At 40.4% G+C, this 21,999-nt stretch overlaps 1 protein-coding gene across 1 annotated transcript in view; it reads left to right on the top strand.

Moving 5' to 3' along the window:
• LOC126236574 (nose resistant to fluoxetine protein 6-like) overlaps positions 1-21,999 on the top strand; it is a 259,898-nt gene that overhangs the window by 51,586 nt on the left and 186,313 nt on the right. The window contains exon 2 of the mRNA XM_049945986.1: positions 16,424-16,629. Within this exon, the coding sequence (XP_049801943.1) occupies positions 16,424-16,629 (206 nt within the window). The remainder of the gene's footprint in view (positions 1-16,423; positions 16,630-21,999) is intronic.

The raw sequence follows: 21,999 nt of genomic DNA, 5'->3' as shown, positions 1-21,999 counted from the left end.
TCACATTATATTACACTAGCGAGAAGTACCGACTTTTCCTTTTCTCTGCAAACATCCAGAACTAAATTCAGTAACTAAATGCTAAGAATATATTGGCATTGTGCCAACTCAAAGATCAATAGATATGGATATAGATATAGATATAGATTTTTATATTTAAAGCCATTCTCGTTCTGCGTTGGAATAAATATCATTCATTATTTGCTTGTTCTTGTTACGATTGTTATTGTCATTCTCTCACTCGCAAGAGTTTTCACATTCCTATTTGGTATCGATGCACATGAAGAGTGGCTATGAAAGAAGGGAATACTGAATCTTACGTCATGCAGAATACACTCATTTACTTCGGCTCCTCGTGATCAACGCTACAGGAGAAGTGAGATACATAAAGTTGACAGTGTGAGGACAGACATGCTAGCACAACTCTGCAACTACACAGTGTTACCAGATAAAATGGTGCTGCGGAATCGAAAGTGTAGTACGGACTTTGCCACAGTAGCAGACAGCTGCTAATTTCGGACCAAGACCGTGGATTACACTTCGGTCAGTGCTGGTTAGAGAGTTGCAACTGTAAATGGAAGGCTTTGTTTGATAGTCTTGTGCTGATGCTGTCTGAATAAATTATGCCATTGGCTAAAAAGCGGTTTAGTTTTGAGACTTAACCCAAGAGGGCGAAGGTACAGTGGTCTGCTTCAGGAATTCCAAGCAATAGAACACAAAAAACAACCCAGGAAGGGTTGGAACAGCTACTTTCATGCAGAGACATGCATTTGGAATCTGTTCATCGTACGGGCTCAAACAAGAGGGTAACATTACTGAAACAATGATCAGGCTACTTAGTATATAATAGAGCATACATATTTCAAGGAGGAAACGTATGAAGACGTAGACTTCCTCGTTATCAATATGTGCGGCATATCTTTCGTGTTAACGAAAGTAATATCCCGCTTTACCTCTTCTTACGTCTCAAATGAAATGAATGCCATGAGGAATCGAATATTTGTTGACTGCGTCTCTTCTTGCTTCCATCCTTACCGACATATTTCTTCATTCTCGTGGTAATCATGACATTCTATGTGTATGCTGCAAAAGATTGCACGTGGACAAATTCGACATCGAGGTGCAAAGCGTTTGGTATCTTACATTATATTCAATTCGAATAAGCTTCCGATGTATTTTTACTTCGTTTGTATTTTTAGATGATTATCAACGTTACGGAAAGTTATCTCACATGCTTTATGTTGAATGAGAAACATTGAATGACCCGTTTTGCTTTCCCTACGTTGAAATGATATAATGTCGGCGTCAACAGCCTTCTTCCACGCCGGAAGCTGAAACTTGTATCATTCTGGATTAATGATAATTGAATGTGTCAAATGTATACATAGCCCACAAGGCGACGTCAGAAACCATCAGGGGACAACGCCGCATAACAACCAAACGTGCGCGCGCGTCTCCACTCTGAAGAACCGTATCGGAGAATCACGGCAAGCATTTCGCTGAAGAGCTGCCTCGTAAGAGAGCCGAGAAATGGCAGCGTCGTAGCAAGTATTTGTCAACACTCTGATAGTGCATTTACTTATGGGTGTAGGCCGGCATTACCTCGCTAAATTCACTTGACATTCGTTTTCCACATCGAAGACTCGTACGATATAATCCACTGTAAGATGACACAATTAGAAAGTGTATTTAATTTCTGGACTCCAAGAACGGCGTTCTTCACATAAGTAACACCTGTTTGTGTGTGCATTCGGGAGGACGACGGTGCAGTCCCGCGCCCGGCCATCCTGATTTAGGTTTTCAGTGATTTCCCTAAATCGCTTCAGGCAAATGCCGGGATGGTTCCTTAGAAAGGGCACGGCCGATTTCCTTCCCCATCCTTCCCTAATCCGAGCTTGTGCTCCATCTCTAATGACATCGTTGTCGACGGGACGTTAAAACAGTAATCTCCTCCTCCTCTGTTTGTATGTTTAAGGTTGCGTTTTGAGGCTCAGGCAACATCGCAGTGACTATAGTCCGTCTCTTGCCGCCAGTGTGTCGTTAGCTCAGAGGTTCCCTTGTGCGTTGCAGTGATCGTACTATATGACATAGCAGTTACAATCACGGCAGAAGCCGCTGACTACAACCTTTTATTTTCCATTTTAATTAATGGAGTTGCAAACTGCTAGTAAAAATTCCTTATACGAAATCTGAAGAATGCCATAGGTCTAACATGTCAGAAGGTTGTTTATGAAGTGCACATGTTGATTAATATAGTTCCCCTCTTCTAAATTTTTGCAATAGCATTTAACTATAGACGTTTTCTAACACCGGCGTCAGCAATTCCTTTCCGTTCTCTGAAACCTCCAAAACGACAAATTTTTCTGGTTTAAATCTGATGACCTTAACTATCACTTCCGATCAACATTAAATACTTCATGAACCCATACATGTAACTCCAAATGTGCAGTGTTCCTGCACTGCTACAGAGCATGCATTGCAAGGTATTCATACAGTTTATCGCATAGACTTACCATAAGGAATGAAACAAGAACTGTAATACACTTTACACCACAGACACTCACTCTGGCTTGACGAAAACATCCGAACATTGACCAAAAGTTGCACAAATAATTGAGTTTGAAAGGAAAAGAAACGAGGTATGAAGCATTTATAAATTCATCAAATGTAGTGAGGTGGTTTAATTTCGTCCCAGTCTATAAAATTAATTTCGGGCCATACTCAGCTCTTGCCGATTAATGTAATATAATACCCGCCTACTAATCAGGGCGTCTGTCTCCGTTGCTTTTGAGCGTGAATGGAAATTGTAGAAATTTTCTGTGGAGCAACATTTAATAATAAAGCGTTTTAAATCATCAAAAGCGATGAGCGGGAGCAGGCGCTTTCGATAAAGAACGGGGGAGTGCAGCGCCGCTGCTGTCGCCACGGCCGCTGCCGGTAGCCAGCAAATGGATCCCGGAGCTTTGCCGCATACGGCGTTCAGAGCAGGACAGTCTGCAGGAAATCTGCCGCAAAATCATTAGTGGATAAAATTTTGATATCGGTGTGTCAGAAATCGAAATAGATTGAATCTGCACTACCATTACATTCACGTCTTCAGCATTCAGACAGAAGAGGCTATAAAAATATTTTATGCCAGCTGCTCTCGATCCACTGACATTATGAACAGAAACAACGCACGCTACCGCTAGACCACATGCGTAATCAGCCTAGGGTTTCTCTATCATGGGACAAGTTTTCCTCCAGGAAGTGCCGCAGTCTACAGTGTTGCCAGATTGTGCAGATAACCGGACTTAGAGAATTAGCGAGTTGGCCAGTTTTTTTGTCCCATGTCGCGATCGGCGCGGACTTAGCCTCTGAAGCGGCCGGCCGCCGGTCGAGTTTTATGTCAATCATGTAGAATGGTTTCATAGCTTTAAGGCTGATTCAGCAGTCTTGTGTAAATACTGAGGAATAATTTCTCTATAATTGTAAAATCTCTCTCCCAGCTGAAAGAGCTGTGCCCACTCACCAACAACTTACCTCTTCAGACCATTCCTGGCTAAATGAAGGAGACCTGGACGCACGGCACTTGGTACTCCAATGGGAAGCATTGCTTGCCGCTGGTATCTATAAACAGGCTCTATACTTGGCATAAAGACTATGCGCCATCTAGTAATGAATGTCTGAAATATTTTCTGCGTGACTGGACACTTGGAACAACTCTAGGGACATACAGCAGAGTACCAAGAACACAATAGCACTGAAAACTACTAAAGAGTCAATGACACATCTGGTACTGCTTATTTCTAGCAACCTGTTGTTATAGCAATGTATTGCGAGTGCGCCTCAAACTGCTTCTCAGAAGAGAAAGCTAACTATCCACATTGAGGGCATACACTTGTTACAAAGGATGCTTCCTGTGCACCACTCTTTTCGTAACGACATTTACTTCATGCACAACCTGCTCCCCATTTGAAAATCAACCAAGTTAAAATGTTTGCTGTACTCTTACTATTTCTAAATCACTTGATTGTTGGACTCCTTACTTCTGAAATCTTAGAAGGTGGAAGACTTCAAGCTGCCAACGCTTTGTATTTGACCACTACCACTAATACTACTTCTAATAATAATAATAATAATAATAATAATAATAATAATAATAATAATAATAATGCAGCGTAGGCCCTACAGCAGTAAAACAGCAATTACAGAGTTACTGTTGTGTTGTGCTGTCGATTAATTCATTTATTGTTGCGAAGTGAATCGTGAGACACGTCTCTGAACTACTGCGGGAACTACTCACAACACGAAGAAGGGATTTTCACGAGATGTTTCACCGTATGTGATATACATGTCTCGGTTTCACTGTAGTAGATGCAGGGTAAAAAGCACAAAGCTTGTGTGTAGTGGGTAGACTAGGTGAGGAAGACATTCACGCATTCTTTCATAAACTGTAACCTTCACAACAGTGTGTCACATGTATTTGAAAAAAAAGTAATCATTAGTAACTTACGTAATCAAACAATGTTTTGGCACAGTGGCCAGAGAAGTGGCCTTGTACGTGTGAGTTGTGCTTTGTGAATGTCTGTATGCTTTCTATTTTCGAAGAAGGCTTTTTGGCAGTAAACTTAAATGTTTAGGACTCTTTTGATTGTGCCTGTCTGCAACTCTGTAGCTTCTATATGTGGTGAGTGGTAATCTGTCCTTTTCACAATGTTGTAGTTAACTCATGGAATCAATATTAGTCTTACGAAATAGTAATAACTGTAATGATCTTTAAAAACATAATTCGTGTGCTTCTCAATGACGCACGGGAACGCGAAAGAAAACGGATCTGCCAAATTAAAACGTTAGCAACAGAAAATATGTGCGCGAAATATCTTGGAACAACAAAATTGCGCTTAAACATAAAGTGATGTATTAAACAGGATAATGTAGAAGTAATCATGCAGTCACCTATAACGTAAAATTTGGGTAGTGACAAAAACAAAACAAAAACTGTTGTTAAGACCTAATTTTCGTAGTTTCGATATCATTCGAAATATGTTCACACTTCACAGATTTTGGTAAAGAAAAGCCACTGACGATAGTACAGAGGTGCTAAACGTGTTTTAGGTACATGACCTTATATCCAATAATTTTAATAGCAAACACGGCAAATACAAAAGCAGAATGTCCACAATAAAATTGAATTCTTTTGTTTTTACTCCTCCAAAAATTCCATTTTACCACTCATGGAGTAATTACTCCTCGGATGGCTGTCCAACACACGCGGCCCGTGGGACTGAGATCGCTGACAACCAGACCGTCAACATCTCGGAGCTATTCTCCCTGTTCATGCTGATGGCGCGTTTCATGATTTCCGTAGCTCCACTTGTCACAAAATCTCTGTTTAGTAATGTGCCTATAGCTAAGACTATCAACATCTTGCAGGAGCAAATATCGCTATACGCCTGGAAGCCAAAGTTCCGTACCCTTGCTGTTGGCATAGGTACGTGGACGACATTTTCGTCATGTGGCGCCATGGAGAACCAGAACTACGGAAGTTTCAGCAGTACCTGAACAAAAGAAAAAAAAATCGCTTCGGAAATGTATGACGGCATGATCCTTTGCCAGATTATGGAAATATTGTGAACACCTAGCGGTAAACTTGGATACAAGGTATATACTGTAAACCGACACACATCACCATGCAGAGTCGCATCATCATCAGCAACAAATAACGCGATGCTATGTACGCCGACAACCCAAGCTCACCGGGAAGCAACACTGATAATCTACAACATGAGCTAAACGATCTTGGAAAACATTCCATTAGAATAGATATTGCAATAAAATATGAGATACAGCCAAGACAAAACGAAGAAACAAGAGAGCAGTTCCCTGTTGCACGCTCACCTTACATAAAAGGCAACAGCGACCACGTAGCTTAGGTGCTGTGTCACGGAGAAATTAGGCTCATGTTTCAGAGTGGCCGTAAAATCCGAAATTTGGTGAGGCCTACGAAGGATTCCGTGGATGCTCTCATCCTGCAAGTGTGTAACTGCTGAGTCGCCTACGTTGGCGAAACCAGGAGTTCGATTAGCAGTAACGTGTCGGACGGTGAAAGTTGTGTATGACAGCGGCAACACAACAAACCAGTAGAAGCCGGGCATCACCTCGAATACGGCCTACCCATCAGTTTTCAAGAAGCCCATGTACATGCTTGGTAGCCACAGCTGTAGCAGCAGAAAATGAGGGAGGCTATCGAAATCACGTTCCAAGGAGCATGAAAAAGGAGAACGTATACAAGTTGTCGACGGCCTGGGCCGTCAGTGACCCCAGTCCAACACGTCGTGTTTGTTCGACGATGAGCAGCTCCACAAGACCCGGGCTTACCAGCAAAAACAAAGAACTGCCGTATTGACATTTTGCCAAGCAGTTTATAGTGCTAATTCGCTATTGTCTTTGTCCCGAAACCTTGCAGAAAATCGAAAGAGATCCTGGTCGTATGTAAAGTCTGCTATCGGCAGGCCAGAATCAATGCCTTCTCTGTGCGATAGCAATGGAAATGCTATCGATGACAGTGCTGCCAAACCAGAGGTACCAAACACCAGACTTTCGAAATTCTTTCACCAAAGAAGACGAAGTACATATTTCACAATTCGAATCAAGACTATCTATCAACACGAGTAACTTAGAAGTAGACACCCTCGGAGTAATGAAACAACTTAAATCACTTAATGAAAGCAAGTCTTCCATTCCAGACTGTACACCAATTAGGTTCCTTTTAGAGTATGCTGATACAATAGCTCCGTACTTAACAATCATATACAACCGTTTTCTCGACAAACGATCAGCAAGCACCCAAAGACTGGAAAGTTGCACAGATCACACCAATATTCAGAAAAGACAGCAGCAGTAATTCACTAAATTACAGGCCCATATCATTAACGTCGATATGCAGGAGGATTTTGGAACATTATTGCGTTCGAACATTATGAATTATCTCGAAGAGAACGGTCTACTGACACACAGTCAACACGGATTTAGAAAAGTTCGTTCTCGTTAAACAGAACTAGCTCTTTACTCACACGTAGTATTGAGTGCTATTGACAAGGCATTCGAGATTGATTCCGTATTTTTGTAGATTTCCAGAAGGCTTTTGGTACAGTACCTCACAGGCGGCTTGTAGTCAAATTGCCTGCTTATAGAATATCATCTCAGTTATGCGACTGAATTCGTGATTTCCTGTCAGAGATGTCACAGTTCATAGTAACTGAAGGAAAGTCATCGAGCAAAGCAAAAGCGATTTCTGACGTTATAGCCCCTCTGCTGTTTATCTATATAAACGATTTAGTTGTTTGCAGATGATGCTGTCGTTTATCGTCTAGTAAATTCATCAGAAGATCAAAACAAATTACCAAACGATTTAGAATCTGTATGGTGCGAAAATCGGCAATTGACCATAAATAATTAAAAGTGTGAGGTCTTCCACATGAGTGCTAAAACGAACCCGTCAGACTTCGGTTACGCGATAAATCAGTCAAATCTAAAGGCAGCAAATTCAACTGAATACCTAGACTTACAACTAGGAATAATTTACATTGTAAAGTACATAAAGATAAAGTTGCGGTGAAGGCGAACCAAAGATTGTCTTTATTGGCAGAACACTTAGAAGATGCAAATACTAAAGAGACTGCCTACACTGCACTTGTCCATCTTCTTTCGGAGTACTGCTACCCGACGTGGGATCCTTACCAGACAGGATTAATGGAGTACACCGAGAAAGTTCAAAGAAGAGCAGCACGTTTTTTATCACCAAGAAATTGGAGAGAAAGTGTCACTGACATGATGCAGGAATTGGGGTGGACATCATTAAGGCGTTTTTCGTTGCGGAGGAATCTTCTCACGAAATTTAAATCACCAACTTTCTCCCCCAAATGCGAAAGTATTTTGTTGACGCCGACCTACAAAGGGAGAAAAGATCATCATAACCAAATAAGGGGAATCAGAGATCGCACAGAAAGATATATGTGTCCATTTTTGCCGGCCGGAGTGGCCGTGCGGTTCTGGGCGCTACAGTCTGGAACCGCGAGACCGCTATGGTCGCAGGTTCGAATCCTGCCTAGGGCATGGATGTGTGTGATGTCCTTAGGTTAGTTAGGTTTCAGTAGTTCTATGTTCTAGGGGACTGATGACCTTAGAAGTTTAGTCCCATAGTGCTCAGAGCCATTTGAACCATTTTTTGTCCATTTTTCTTCTGCACACTGTTAGAGATTGGAATAATAGAGAATTATTGTGAAGGTGGTTCCACAAACCCTCTGCCAGGCATTTAAGTGTGATTTGCAGAGTATCCATGTAGATGTAGAGGTAGAAATAATCACCTATATTCTTGAGTGCTACAACCAAATTAGGCCGCCTTACTACATGACGTGAACTATACTTCAGTAGAACAACCAAAAGCCTGCCGTACAGCCATCTGTCCGCAAGCATTTTGACTTCTGTCTGTCCAGTGACATGCCAGAATGTGACGTCGGCTGTCACTTAATAACTGAAATCCGTATATATAATGAGTAACAGCCCCAGAACCCAGCAATTTAGTCGTCCTGAAGAGGGCCATTGCAAAGATGGATCGGAACGTAGGCTGTGTAATAATTACTGCAGTGCCATACGAGAAAACGTTAGAGACATTCGTATTGGCTCTGTACTGAGTCCTAGCAAGCACAGATTTACTTCTGGAGGAGGTTGTTCAAATGGCTCTAAGCACTATGGGACTTAACATCTGAGGTTATCAGTCCCTGAGACCTAGAACTACTCAAACCTAACTAACCTAAGGACATCACACACATTCATGCTGGAAGCAGGATTCGAACCTGCGACCGTAGCAGCAGCGCGGTTCCGGACTGAAGCGCCTAGAACCGCTCGGCCACAGCAGCAGACTTGTCCAAATTGTTGCAGATTTTGAAATGATAACTCAAGATGACTGGAGTGCGTACTGCCTCCACGTGGAGAAACTTGAAAGACAGTACTGGATTAAGGATGGGATTGCTGAAGACATACTAGAGTACTTTGCCAAGGGCATAATGAATTTCTGCAGTGACAGCTGGACTGCGAGTGATCTAAACTTCAACAACAGAACATTGATCATGTGTTGTGATGGTGATGGTGAAATGCTATGAAATGGCCAAAAAACTGCTATCAAATGAATGCAGAAGCACTAAAAACTTTTGAAAAGAATGAGCTGATTTGAGAGTTTATTTGATTTCATGTGTTTATTTGGCATCTAATTAATATGCTATAATTTTATAATTTGTATTACACTGAGGAAACTTAAGATTATAATATTTCATATTCTGGGAGGTATATGCTGTTTTATGGCTGGGCAGGCCACCGCAGTTGCTACACGCAAACCAAGTGAAAGGATATCAGCAAAAGACCAGATGTGGGGAAAACCCTGGTATGGGGAGTTTGGACAATGCATCCATCATTTAAGATAGCTGGCTATGCTCAACCAATAGTGGGCTTTGAGACAAACTGTAGGAAGGCTTCTTACAGCTTTGTGAGAATCTACAGTCAAATATTAATGCAGATCTGAATACAATGGTGATCCCTGAAAAATGAGGAACATCCAGTGACACAACAATAATTTCAAAAGTCTTAAAACTACAGAGGTTGGCTCTGAGCACTATGGGACTTAACATCTTAGGTCATCAGTCCCCTAGAACTTAGAACTACTTAAACCTAACTAACCTAAGGACATCACACACATCCATGCCCGAGGCAGGATTTGAACCTGCGACCATAGCGGTTGTGTGGTTCCAGACTGAAGCGCCTACAGAAGTTAATATTTCCCAGTGAATAAACATTTACACAATGAATCTCTGAATTAACAACTTTTAATTGCATCATGTGATTGCAACAAATATCTCAGATGAAAGCTGTGCACAATAGCAATAGATTGAGCTATTCTTTTTAAACAGATTGGTGCATAGCAACTAGTACAAGTAATCACAGGGAAAGACACTACTGGTCTGCTCATATTGGATGCTGTCAGCAAGAGCAACTACTCAGCAATAACCGTTAGGTACCATTAGAGATTCCGGCAGGGAACGAAGCACCAGTGTATCGAAGGCCATACAGAATACCAAGCTACTGGAATACCAACAACTGGCTGATGGAATAATAGAAGAGAGTAATAGCCCCTGAGACCAGGGAAAATGATTGTGCCCAAGAAGTCTATGGCTAGTTCAAAGATGTACCACTGTTGCTGCAATTACCACCACTTGAATAGTAGGATTATAGCAGATGCCTAACCATTTCTAAACATCACAGAGATGATAGATAACCTAGGGTGAAGCCAGAACTTCTCAGCAATGGACTTAAGGAGTGGATACCATCAGTTAGAAGTGGTTGTGGATGATAGACCGAAAATGGTGTTTTCTGCATCCAGCGACACAACCAAAATACAATGAAGAGCCAAAGAAACTGGTACACCTGCCTAATATCGTCTATGGCCCCCCATGAGCATGCAGAAGTGCTGCAACTTGATGTGGCATGGACTCGTCTAATGTCTGAAGTAGTGCTGAAGGGACATGAATCCTGTAGGGCTGTCCATAAATCTATAAGAGTATGAGGAGGCAGAGATTCTTCTGAACAGCATGTTGTAAGGCATCGCAGATATGCTCAATAATGTTCATTTCTGGGGAGTCTGACAGCAAGCAGGAGTGTTTAAACTCAGAAGAGTGTTCCTGGAGCAACTTCGTAACAATTCATGACATGTGATGGTGTCGCATTGTCCTACTGGAATTGCCCAAGTCCGTCAGAATGCACAATGGACATGAATAGATTTAGCGGATCAGACAAGTTGCTTAAGTATGTCTCACCTGTCAGAGTCATATGTAGATGTATCAAGGGTCCCATATCACTCCAACTGCACACACTCCACACCCTTACAGAGCCTCCACCAGCTTAAACAGTCCCCTGCTGACATGCAGGATCCATGAATTCATGATGTCTCCATACCCATAAACATCCACCGTCTTGATACAATTTGAAATGAGACTCGTCTGACCAGGCAACATGTTTTCTGTCATCAACAGTCCAATGTCAGTGTTGATGGACCCAGGCGAGGTGTAAAGCTTTTTGTTGCGCATTCATCAAGGGTATACAAGTGGGCCTTCAGCTCCGAAAGCCTATATTGATAATGTTTCATTGTGTGGTTCCCAAGCTGACACTCATTTATGGCCCAGCATTGAAATCTGCACCAATTTGCAGAAGGGTTGTGCTTCTGTCATGCTGAACAATATTCTTCAGTTGCCATTGGTCCCATTGCTGCAGGATCTTTTTGGGGCTGTAGCAATATTGGAGATTTGATGTTTTACTGGATTCCTGATATTTATGATATACTCGTGAAATGATCATACAGGAGAATCCCCATTTCATCGCTACCTCAGAAATGCTGTGCCCCATCACTCATGCGCTGACTATAACACCACATTCAGGTTCACTTAAATCTTGATAACCTGCGATTGTAGCAGCAGTATCCACTCTAACAACTGCGCCAGACACTTATTGTCTTATATAGCCATCGCCAACTGAAGTGCCGTATTCTGTCTGTTTACATCTCTCTGTATTTGAATATGCATGCCTATACCAGTTTATTTCACACTTCTGTGTAGAGGTATGCCTTTTGGGTTGAATAATGCTCTGGCAACATTCAAACAGTTGCTGGATGGAACATTGAAAAGACTGAAATCACATCAGCGTCTAGTATTTTTTCAAGAAATATGTGGGAGCATAGTCAATGCCTGAAGGAGGTATTCAAGGGATTACAAGCAGCCCATTTGACCATCAGCAAGGGAAAATGTCATTTTGCACTGGAGGAAGTTAGCTGTTTTGGTCATATCACTAATAAGGGTGGTTTAAGAACTGATCCTAGATTAGTGCAAACAATAAAAGATTTACATCACCAGGAACAACCAAAGAGTTGCAGTCCTTTCTGGGCTGCACAAATTATTACATGAAGTTCATGAAGAGGTTTTGGATATTGCAAAACTACTTATGAAACTGCTGAAAAAGGTTGTTAAGTTCATGTGGTCGGAGGAATGTAAGAAAGCATTTGTTGAATTAGAAAATGTGTTAATGTAAAATCCAGTGTTGCTGTTTCCAGGCTTTTAAAAGGAGGCCGCATTAGCATGTGATGCCTCAAATTATGCTCTTTGGTGTGTTTTAAGTCAGGAAGTGGGTCGTCAGGAACATCCTATTGCCTTTGCATCAAGACAGTTAGGAGACTGGAGGAGGTGCTTTCAGTGATACAGCAGGTAGTCGTTAGTAGTGGGAGGCTAGGAGAGGCCTTGCATGTGTTGTAAGACACTTCTTTCATAGATGAATTACATTTCCTTATGATTTTTCCTCTGAACCTCAGCCAAGCATTTCCCTCCCATTTGTTTTATGTGGTCATTCCTCTTTAGGTCTACAGTAGTTACTATTTCCATTAATGTTCTGTAGTAACATGTTACACTTATTTACATTCAGATCAACTGCCGGTCCCTGCACCAATCACCAATCCTCTGCAGGTCTTCCTGCAGTTCACTGAGTCTCCTGCCATTGTTACCTCCTTATAGACGACTGCATCTTCTGTCAGCAGTCTCATGGAGTTTCCAATTTATCCACTAGATCATGTCCTATCACACGTCCTTGGGATACCTGTACTCCCAAAATTATTTTTACATCTGTCAATTCTGTTCCATATCTAATAGTGTGTTGGGATCTGCCTTCAAGAAAATCTTGAATCCAGTCACAAACATGATCTGAGACTTGATAAATTTGATTTTTTAAAATAAATGACAGTGTGGAACTGTATCAAATGCCTTCCTGAAGTCAAGGAACAGAACATCAATATGTGTTCTGATATTGTTGTGGCGTAACAAGACAGCCACGCCACTCGGAAGTAGCCGAAAGGCACCCGTTAACTCCCGCAGGCTAGTAGATAGGTCTGAAACAGAATACGTAATGAATGCTATAAAGAAAAGTACGTAGCTCCTGGAATACTTAATTTTAATCCATCCTTGTGGTACATCGCTCTTGACGATACAAGTGAGACTCTTTAGATACAAGCTATGTAATGCTAATGGCGCCTTGCTAGGTCGTAGCCATTGACTTAGCTGAAGGCTATTCTAACTATCTGCTCTGCAAATGAGCGAGGCTTCATCAGTGTGCATCGCTAGCTACGTTGTCCGTACAACTGGGGCGAGTGCTCGTAAGTCTCTCGAGACCTGCCGTGTGGTGGCGCTCGGTCTGCGATCACTGACAGTGGCGAGACGCGGGTCCGACATGTACTAATGGACCGCGGCCGATTTAAAGCTACCACCTAGCAAGTGTGGTGTCTGGTGGTGACACCACAGATATCTACAGTTATCTGGATCTCATGGATGGACAGAGGCAGCTGAGTTTCACAAGATCTCTGTTTGCAGAATCCATGTTGGTTTTCACAGAGTTCATTTTCATTTTCCATGATCATAATAATATGAGAGCATAATATATATTCCATAATCTTACAACCGATTGAAGTCAGCAATTTAAACTTATAATTATGATCATCTGAGCTATGGTCCTGCTACCTGTGGTGCCTACTACTAAAATGGGAACAAGTTCTTTTGCACAGTCTCTTTAGAATCTTACAGGTATCTCATCTGGTTGTGATGCCTTTCTATTATTATGTGATTGTAGTTGCATTTATATTTTGTGACCAATTATCCTTATATCTCCCAGTTCAACATTCATGTGATTACTGAAAGGAGTCACCATAAAATGCTCCTTTCTGGTGAAATAATTTTAGAAAACTGAATCAGTATTTTGTGCTTCTCTCTGTCATCTTATGTTTTGTTGTCAGTAAGGTCACTGAGTGACTGAATAGATGATTCCAATCCACTTATTGGCTTTACATAAAACCAGACCTTCTTAGGGTTCTAAGTTAGATCAGAAATCAAAATTTTACTTTCAAATGTTTGTATGAGGCAATGCATTTAACACAGCATGGCTATTAAGGTTGTTGACATTGTTGGTGATTTACTAAAATCTCTCTAAAAACAAAGGAAGACAATGGTAGTCAAATTTGCCTATTACTTGTGTGTTTTTGAAATGGATCATATGATCATAATTTATTACCGTGCATACTGCAACATCTTTTTCAATTTGTTTGCATCGTCAGCTTACAATATTAGTAAGCTGATCATTGGAAAGCCTTTCTGAATCAACATGGACTTAGTCTTTGATATGATGTAGGAAAATTAATAGATTGATGTAATATTTGGTGTCTGAACTGACCCTATGACTGTATCAACATGAATCCATATAGCCTGCCTAGGATATGGTGGCCAATGCACAGTGACCAGTTTTCATCCAAAGCTCTAGGCGAGTTCCTTCCTTTGTTAGAAAGGGAGGCTGGTAAGTGTTTTCCAACATTTGGCCAGTCATCAATGGCAGAATTGATGGACATGCCCTGCAGTCTTTCTCAAATGATTTTACAGAAACTATCTGATAAAAAAATTTCACTTTTACTTTGATGCTGTGTCCATCACTTCGTTAATGGGCATGGTTATTGTGATATTTATGTGGAAGTAAGACACTACACAAAATTCAGAAAATTGTGCAATGAAAAACAGAGGTTACTGTGATTTTCCATTTGGTGCATATTACATAATACCTTGTTGCATATGAAATTCAGCTAACATACTGATTTTTTTTAGACTTGGCTAGAGGTATCTATCTGTCACCAATAATTTGTGATTGCACTGTACCAGTGATAAAGCCAGGGTGAATTACTGGTATTCACAACATTCCTCATATTTCATAAATGGTTTCAGATATTGAAATGAGATTTCAGAAAACGATATGAGGTGAAGAGGAGAGTATTTTACTATTTTGTTTTTATGTAAAACTTCATTATATACCATGATATTCCAATAACTACAGACTTTTTTGATGAAAGAATGTAATTTTTAAGGGCCATCGATAGCTCGTGAAATGAGAAATGTGGTGGATTTTGGAACAACATAAGTAAAACATTACACATTTTTCTGTGCCAAGGATATGATTTTTCTTAAGTTACTGACCTTACTTTCCTCAGTTCCTCACTTAATAAAGTTCTCAGTTCCTCACTAATTCTCTTGCAACTGTGTCTGCACAACATGTTAGTAAGGTGAGACTGTGTAAATTCCACTGTGTTATGGCAGAAGAAGCAAATTTTATCATGGCAAACAGAGAAATGTGTAGGTTTTACTTAAAATTCGCCATTCATCACATTTCTCTGAAAGTCACAAATGGTTAATAAGCCAGCCAAAATTAAATTGTTGCATTTCTTGCGGAATTCTTTTTTAGATACTAACAAAAGCAGAGGTGACAGCAGATCTTTTTGAATGGTCACCACACAAGTGTGGGTGTGGAGGGGCCCCACTTAATATTTACAGAAATAGTGAGTGTATGCTACAGCTTAGAATGGCACTTCCTATCCAGTGCTCAGCATTTCACCTACAATGCCTGCCCATAATTCCAAATATATTATGCTCCTCACACATGTCCTGCCGTCTACAAATCTACCAGCCATGGCATTGTGCATGGACTATAAACCCTCAGACCTGCAAGTGGAAGATATATGGACATAATTATATGTGTAACGTTGCCCACATCCAGTGAGGGTGCATGCGTGGGAAAGCTAATGATATCACATACTGGTGATGTGAACATCCATAGAAGGCAAATTAAGGCCACCCAGTGGCTGACTCAGTTTAAGTTTCAATTATCTGACTTCATCTCTTCAAGTGAACTACAGCTGGCTCTACTCTTTACCTGGAATGATTTAGACATGTGTTGCACAGTGATTCTGCTTATGAGCATGTGGTTTCCAGACCACAAAACTTATTGGGACTTTGCTTGACATTATAGTTCCAGTATGTGTATATAATGATGTAACAGTGCTTGGACTTATATAAATTTCTATCAGGAACTATTGCTTATATTATTCTTAGCAAGAACTGTTATTGTTTGGTTTGTGGACTAAACAAAAATCTAATCTTTTTTTAAGTGAGTTTATTTGTGTTTCAAAAAAACATTGATGACCCTAAAGTGATAGTTACAATAATGATGAAGCATATTTGACCAAAATACCTATCAGTATTGTAAACCATTGCTTCCCCTGTTCGATAAAGAAATGTTTTGTTAGCACATTTGGAAAGATGAAGCAAATTACATATAACTGCATTAAAACTCAATGTATCAAAGAATGGTGCAGTTATTATCATTGTACTCTAAGGATTTCTTTAAATTAACGCACACAGTCAACACCCATTAATAGCTCTTGGTAGTTTACCAGCAGATTTTGCCTTTGATGAAAAACAGTAGGACCTACTCAAATCCAATTGTGAATAATTAATTAACCGTAATGCATTTCTTTCTGTTTCAGTGTTTGACTCTTCAACAAAAGTACCAAAAGGCATTATAACAGGTGGTGGTACTGACCTTGGAGTTTTTGATGAATGCATTGACATACAAGGAATAAAAACACAGACTGGCAAATTTGATGGACAGCACTGTCTTGTTGATATCACATTTTCGAATGAGCTACACGCAAGACAAAATAAAAACAATAATGGGACTCTAAGCAGGATAGTAAGTGTGTGCTGACATTATTATTTCATGTGCTAAAATTTCACCCTAAATATACGAGGGCAGTTCAATAAGTAATGCAACACATTTTTTTTCTCGGCCAATTTTGGTTGAAAAAACCGGAAATTTCTTGTGGAATATTTTCAAACATTCCCGCTTCGTCTCGTATAGTTTCATTGACTTCCGACAGGTGGCAACGCTGTATGGAGCTGTTAAAATGGCGTCTGTAACGGATGTGCGTTGCAAACAACGGGCAGTGATCGAGTTTCTTTTGGCGGAAAACCAGGGCATCTCAGATATTCATAGGCGCTTGCAGAATGTCTACGGTGATCTGGCAGTGGACAAAAGCATGGTGAGTCACTGGGCAAAGCGTGTGTCATCATCGCCGCAAGGTCAAGCAAGACTGATCTCCCGTGTGCAGGCCGGCCGTGCACAGCTGTGACTCCTGCAATGGCGGAGCGTGCGAACACACTCGTTCGAGATGATCGACGGATCACCATCAAACAACTCAGTGCTCAACTTGACATCTCTGTTGGTAGTGCTGTCACAATTGTTCACCAGTTGGGATATTCAAAGGTTTGTTCCCACTGGGTCCCTCGTTGTCTAACCGAACACCATAAAGAGCAAAGGAGAACCATCTGTGCGGAATTGCTTGCTCGTCATGTGGCTGAGGGTGACAATTTCTTGTCAAAGATTGTTACAGGCGATGAAACATGGGTTCATCACTTTGAACCTGAAACAAAACGGCAATCAATGGAGCGGCGCCACACCCACTCCCCTACCAAGAAAAAGTTTAAAACCATACCCTCAGCCGGTAAAGTCATGGTTACAGTCTTCTGGGACGCTGAAGGGGTTATTCTGTTTGATGTCCTTCCCCATGGTCAAACGATCAACTCTGAAGTGTATTGTGCTACTCTTCAGAAATTGAAGAAACGACTTCAGCGTGTTCGTAGGCACAAAAATCAGAATGAACTTCTCCTTCTTCATGACAACGCAAGACCTCACACAAGTCTTCGCACCCGAGAGGAGCTCACAAAACTTCAGTGGACTGTTCTTCCTCATGCACCCTACAGCCCCGATCTCGCACCGTCGGATTTCCATATGTTTGGCCCAATGAAGGACGCAATCCGTGGGAGGCACTACGCGGATGATGAAGAAGTTATTGATGCAGTATGACGTTGGCTCCGACATCGACCAGTGGAATGGTACCGTGCAGGCATACAGGCCCTCATTTCAAGGTGGCGTAAGGCCGTAGCATTGAATGGAGATTACGTTGAAAAATAGTGTTGTGTAGCTAAAAGATTGGGGAATAACCTGGTGTATTTCAATGCTGAATAAAACAACCCCTGTTTCAGAAAAAAAAATGTGTTGCATTAATTATTGAACTGCCCTTGTATTGGTAAAATTCATGCTGCTTCTGGTGAAACTATTAATAATGATGAGAATGTTGATGGTAATGATGATGATGATCAGTGATGCGACTGGTTTAGACTCATGATATTCAACTCTTTAGTGCTGCTCCTACAACCTTTTGAGACGAGTGGTGTTAAAAGTAGTAAAATAATAAAAAATGTAACAAGAATTAAAATATAACAACCTCCTAAAAATCATGTATTCGTGCAACCCCTCCCCCCCCCCCCCCACACACACACACACACATGTTTCAATTATATAAGTGAGTTTACTGTTGCCACTCCCTACTCATTACATCATTCATTCATTCACACATTGTGTTCCATAAATCCTGCCATGAAGGACAGAGTTCAGGATGTAGAAAGAGTCAATTTATGCATTGACAGACAGAACCAGCAGTTGCAGGCTCCCTCTTTGAAACATACTAAAAACAAAATACAACTATCACAAATCCATTCACACTGATATTTATGGGAATTATTACTGGATTACTTTACACATAAATCAGAAGAAACTTAGCTCTGTGACGAAAGCCACAACTCCCCCTCTTACTACTCTGCCTTATATCTAATATTTGAAACAAAGCACCTATGTAACTTTACATGGTGATACACTGATAAAGCCAAAATCTGGTTAATACAAACACTAGAGTTATGAAAAATTTACATCCCTGAGTCCAAATTGTGCAAAAAATTATTGGTGTTGCAAATGCAGTGTTTTCTTTTTTTACTTTTGTTTGCAATATAATGGGAATTTCAGTTTTGTACTTGATATCTGCTGATAACCTAGTATAGATCTCTTACCAGAGAATAAAACTCCATTCTGAATTCTAAACAGGATTTGTGGTTTATATCTTCATCCCACCATCCTCTGTCTGCTTATTTTGAGGTTATACAATAGATCACATCATTACCTAACCTACATAAAACATTTTTAATTGTTATTTAGTTTGAATAAAATCTTCCTGGGCTTCCATCCACATAAAATGGTGTGACATCCATGAGCATTATGATGATGCTCCTTGGGCATTGTCAACTGGTAAATGAGTTATCACTTGACTTATGCCTCAGGAGTACTTGGCTGAGAGCTTGGGAAGTATAACCACATGGCATAGCTGAAATACTGAAAAGATTTTATTTAGTCATATCATTGTGAGGCCAAGTATACATAGTTATTAATTTGTCAACATAATTTCCCTCTAGTGTGTTCCATGAATCCATGTGAACTACCTATGACCTCAGTGCAACATTTTGAAGAACCACATTTAAGAACTATTTCCAATCCCCCTCCCCTTCTTCCCCCATTTGTTTTTTACAAATTATCTTTTTTACTATTAATGTGCCTGGAAAGCTATCTAATACAAATTATTCAAGCTGTATATGAAAGCTGATAAACAGATTTTATTAATTTGATGATGCTTGCAGTTACTTAGTGGTTTGAATGTAACTCTTTATGTTTGATTTGTAGCAATTGAAATAACATTTGATTTGAGTCAGAAAATACAGTTACACAATTTTGCTACTTACAAGGTCTGTTCAAAAAATTCCAGAACATTCATAATTTCTTGCCAATGGTGTGTTGGCATCCCTGAATATGCCTGTGTGTAATGTGTACCTGCCAAAAGTTTCATTGTTGTATTCATGTTAGTTATTGTTCAGTGCTGTATTGATTAGAACATTGTGTTGCATGGTTTGCTATTTTGAGATGGCAGGGTTAGATGAGCAATGTGTCTGCATTAAATTTTGCATGATACTCAAGAAAACCTTTACAGAGACACCCCAAATGATAGAGGAAGCCCATGATGATGAGTTCTTAAACTGTACTTGGTGTTATGACTGGTCACACAGTTTAAAAATGGTCAGATGGAAGTTGCAGGTGACCCTTAGACATCTGCTGACAATGCTCATGTTAGAACATCAATGAAATTGTGCATGCCAATAAAAGACTGACTGACTGAGAGATGTCAGAAGAACATAACATTTCAGTTGGATAATGTCTTGAAATTCTGACAGAACATCTTGGAATGCATCGTGCTGTCGCCTAGTTCATCTCATGGTTCATGAATCAAGACCACAATCTGTGAAGAGATTTTGGATTGCACAAATGAAGCTCGTCATGTCAGGTCAAATGTCAAAACCATACTGATAGTTTTCTTTGACTTTGAAGGATTATTTAATCAAGAATTCATGCCACAAGGACAAACTGTTATTGGATGGTACTATCAGGACATACTGCAATGCCTGCAAGAAAATGTGAGAAGGAAGTAGCCTGAATTGTGATGAGACAATTCATGGCTCATGTATCATGATAATGTACCTACATATTCATCCCTGTTGATGTGTGATTATTGCACAAAAAATGAAATCACTGTGCTGCCTCATCCTCCATACTCTCCAAACTTGGCCCCAGTGGCCTTATTTTTATTTGCAGAGTTGAAAGCCCCATTGAAAGGACGAATATTTGCTATGATAGATGAGGTAAAAGAAAATTTTTAGATGGCGCTTTGTGTGATCCAGCAAGAGGTGTACCAAGAGTGCTTCTGGAAGTGGAAACATCATTGGAAGCAGTGTATCAATTGTGGAAGAGAGTATTTCAAAGATGACCTCACACAATAAGTGAAAAGTAAACACAGAAAAATTTTATGAACAAAGTTCCAGAATATTTTGAAAAGATCTTGTACATGCAGGATGACTACAACTTAGGTCATCCCTCAGGAAAATCTGTAGTCCATTTGGCAAGAGAATATTCATGGCAACTGAAGTGGACTTAGTCAGTCATGACTAATCACATAACAAAATTTCATTTACAGTTCTATAACAGTGCCTCAGTGTTGTGGTAGTTCCAGCCAAGTATGATTTTCAGTCACTCCTGACAGCAATCTTCTGTTCTTCACAATCGAAAGTGGCAACTATGCTGCCAGCTGTCTGTTATTCTGTCTTTCTACATGGAGTATGAAGTAGTGAATGTTGGTAATTGACTCTCTCCAGTCAGCATGTGCCAGCAAGTACCTGTGAACAGCTTCTCTCTCACACTAAGTGTAGTCATTACCAGCTCAGTTTAGAGTGTTCTACAATCTGTTCTATCAACTCAACTTACAAGTAATTCTTCTGATTGAGTCATGGCTCAAATAAAGCTTCTTCTTTGACTCTGTTCATCTCTTAGGTTTTACATTGACAGTCTAATAGATTTTAATATGCTTTGGGTGTATGGATATTAAGTGCATTTATTGCTACTGGTGAGAGAAAAGAGGAGTTCTTGTTTCTCAAAATAAATACAGGACTACTATAAATGGCTCATACATTTTTGAAACTGTATATTTTTCAAAGTATTACATGTAGAAATATGATTGATGCCTGAATAGAACCATAATCTCACCAAGTGTGCATTTTGCACTCTATGATGTTTATGAGTGCCCCTCTCGTCACACAGATCATGTCCAAGGGTTAGTCAGGTTCATTCCATACCTTACGTAGCAATATCCTGACAATGGTTATCACAGCAACATTGGTTCATACTCAGAGCTCCAGTGATCTTGGCAGGGGAGGGGAGGGGGTATGTAAACACAGTCCTTAATGTACCCTCAAAGGAAAAAGTCACAAAGTATTAGGTTAGGAGACATGGGGAACCAAGAGAACAGTCACATCATTTTCACCATCATGACCAATTCAGGAATGTAGAGTTTCATTTTTAGGTAGTGAAAAACATTGATGCTGTTATGAAGGGGTGCCCCATCTTGTTGGAAGATGAAATTTTTGGAATCAACAGTCAGTTGTGGAAAGAACCAAAGCTGCAACATTTCAAGGTGAGAGGTACTGATCACAGTCTTCACACAATAGAAAAATGACCCATACAACTTCATCTATGTCATGCACAGAAAACATTAGCCTTCAGTGAAACTGATGCATGCACCACAACTGCATGAGGATGTTCAGTGCTCCACACTTTACACTGTGCTGCTTA

This window comes from Schistocerca nitens, chromosome 2, assembly GCF_023898315.1.
Source record: "Schistocerca nitens isolate TAMUIC-IGC-003100 chromosome 2, iqSchNite1.1, whole genome shotgun sequence".
Lineage (NCBI taxonomy): Eukaryota > Metazoa > Arthropoda > Insecta > Orthoptera > Acrididae > Schistocerca > Schistocerca nitens.
Note: the sequence above shows the minus strand (reverse complement) of the source record. Positions and strands in the feature narration are given on the sequence as shown.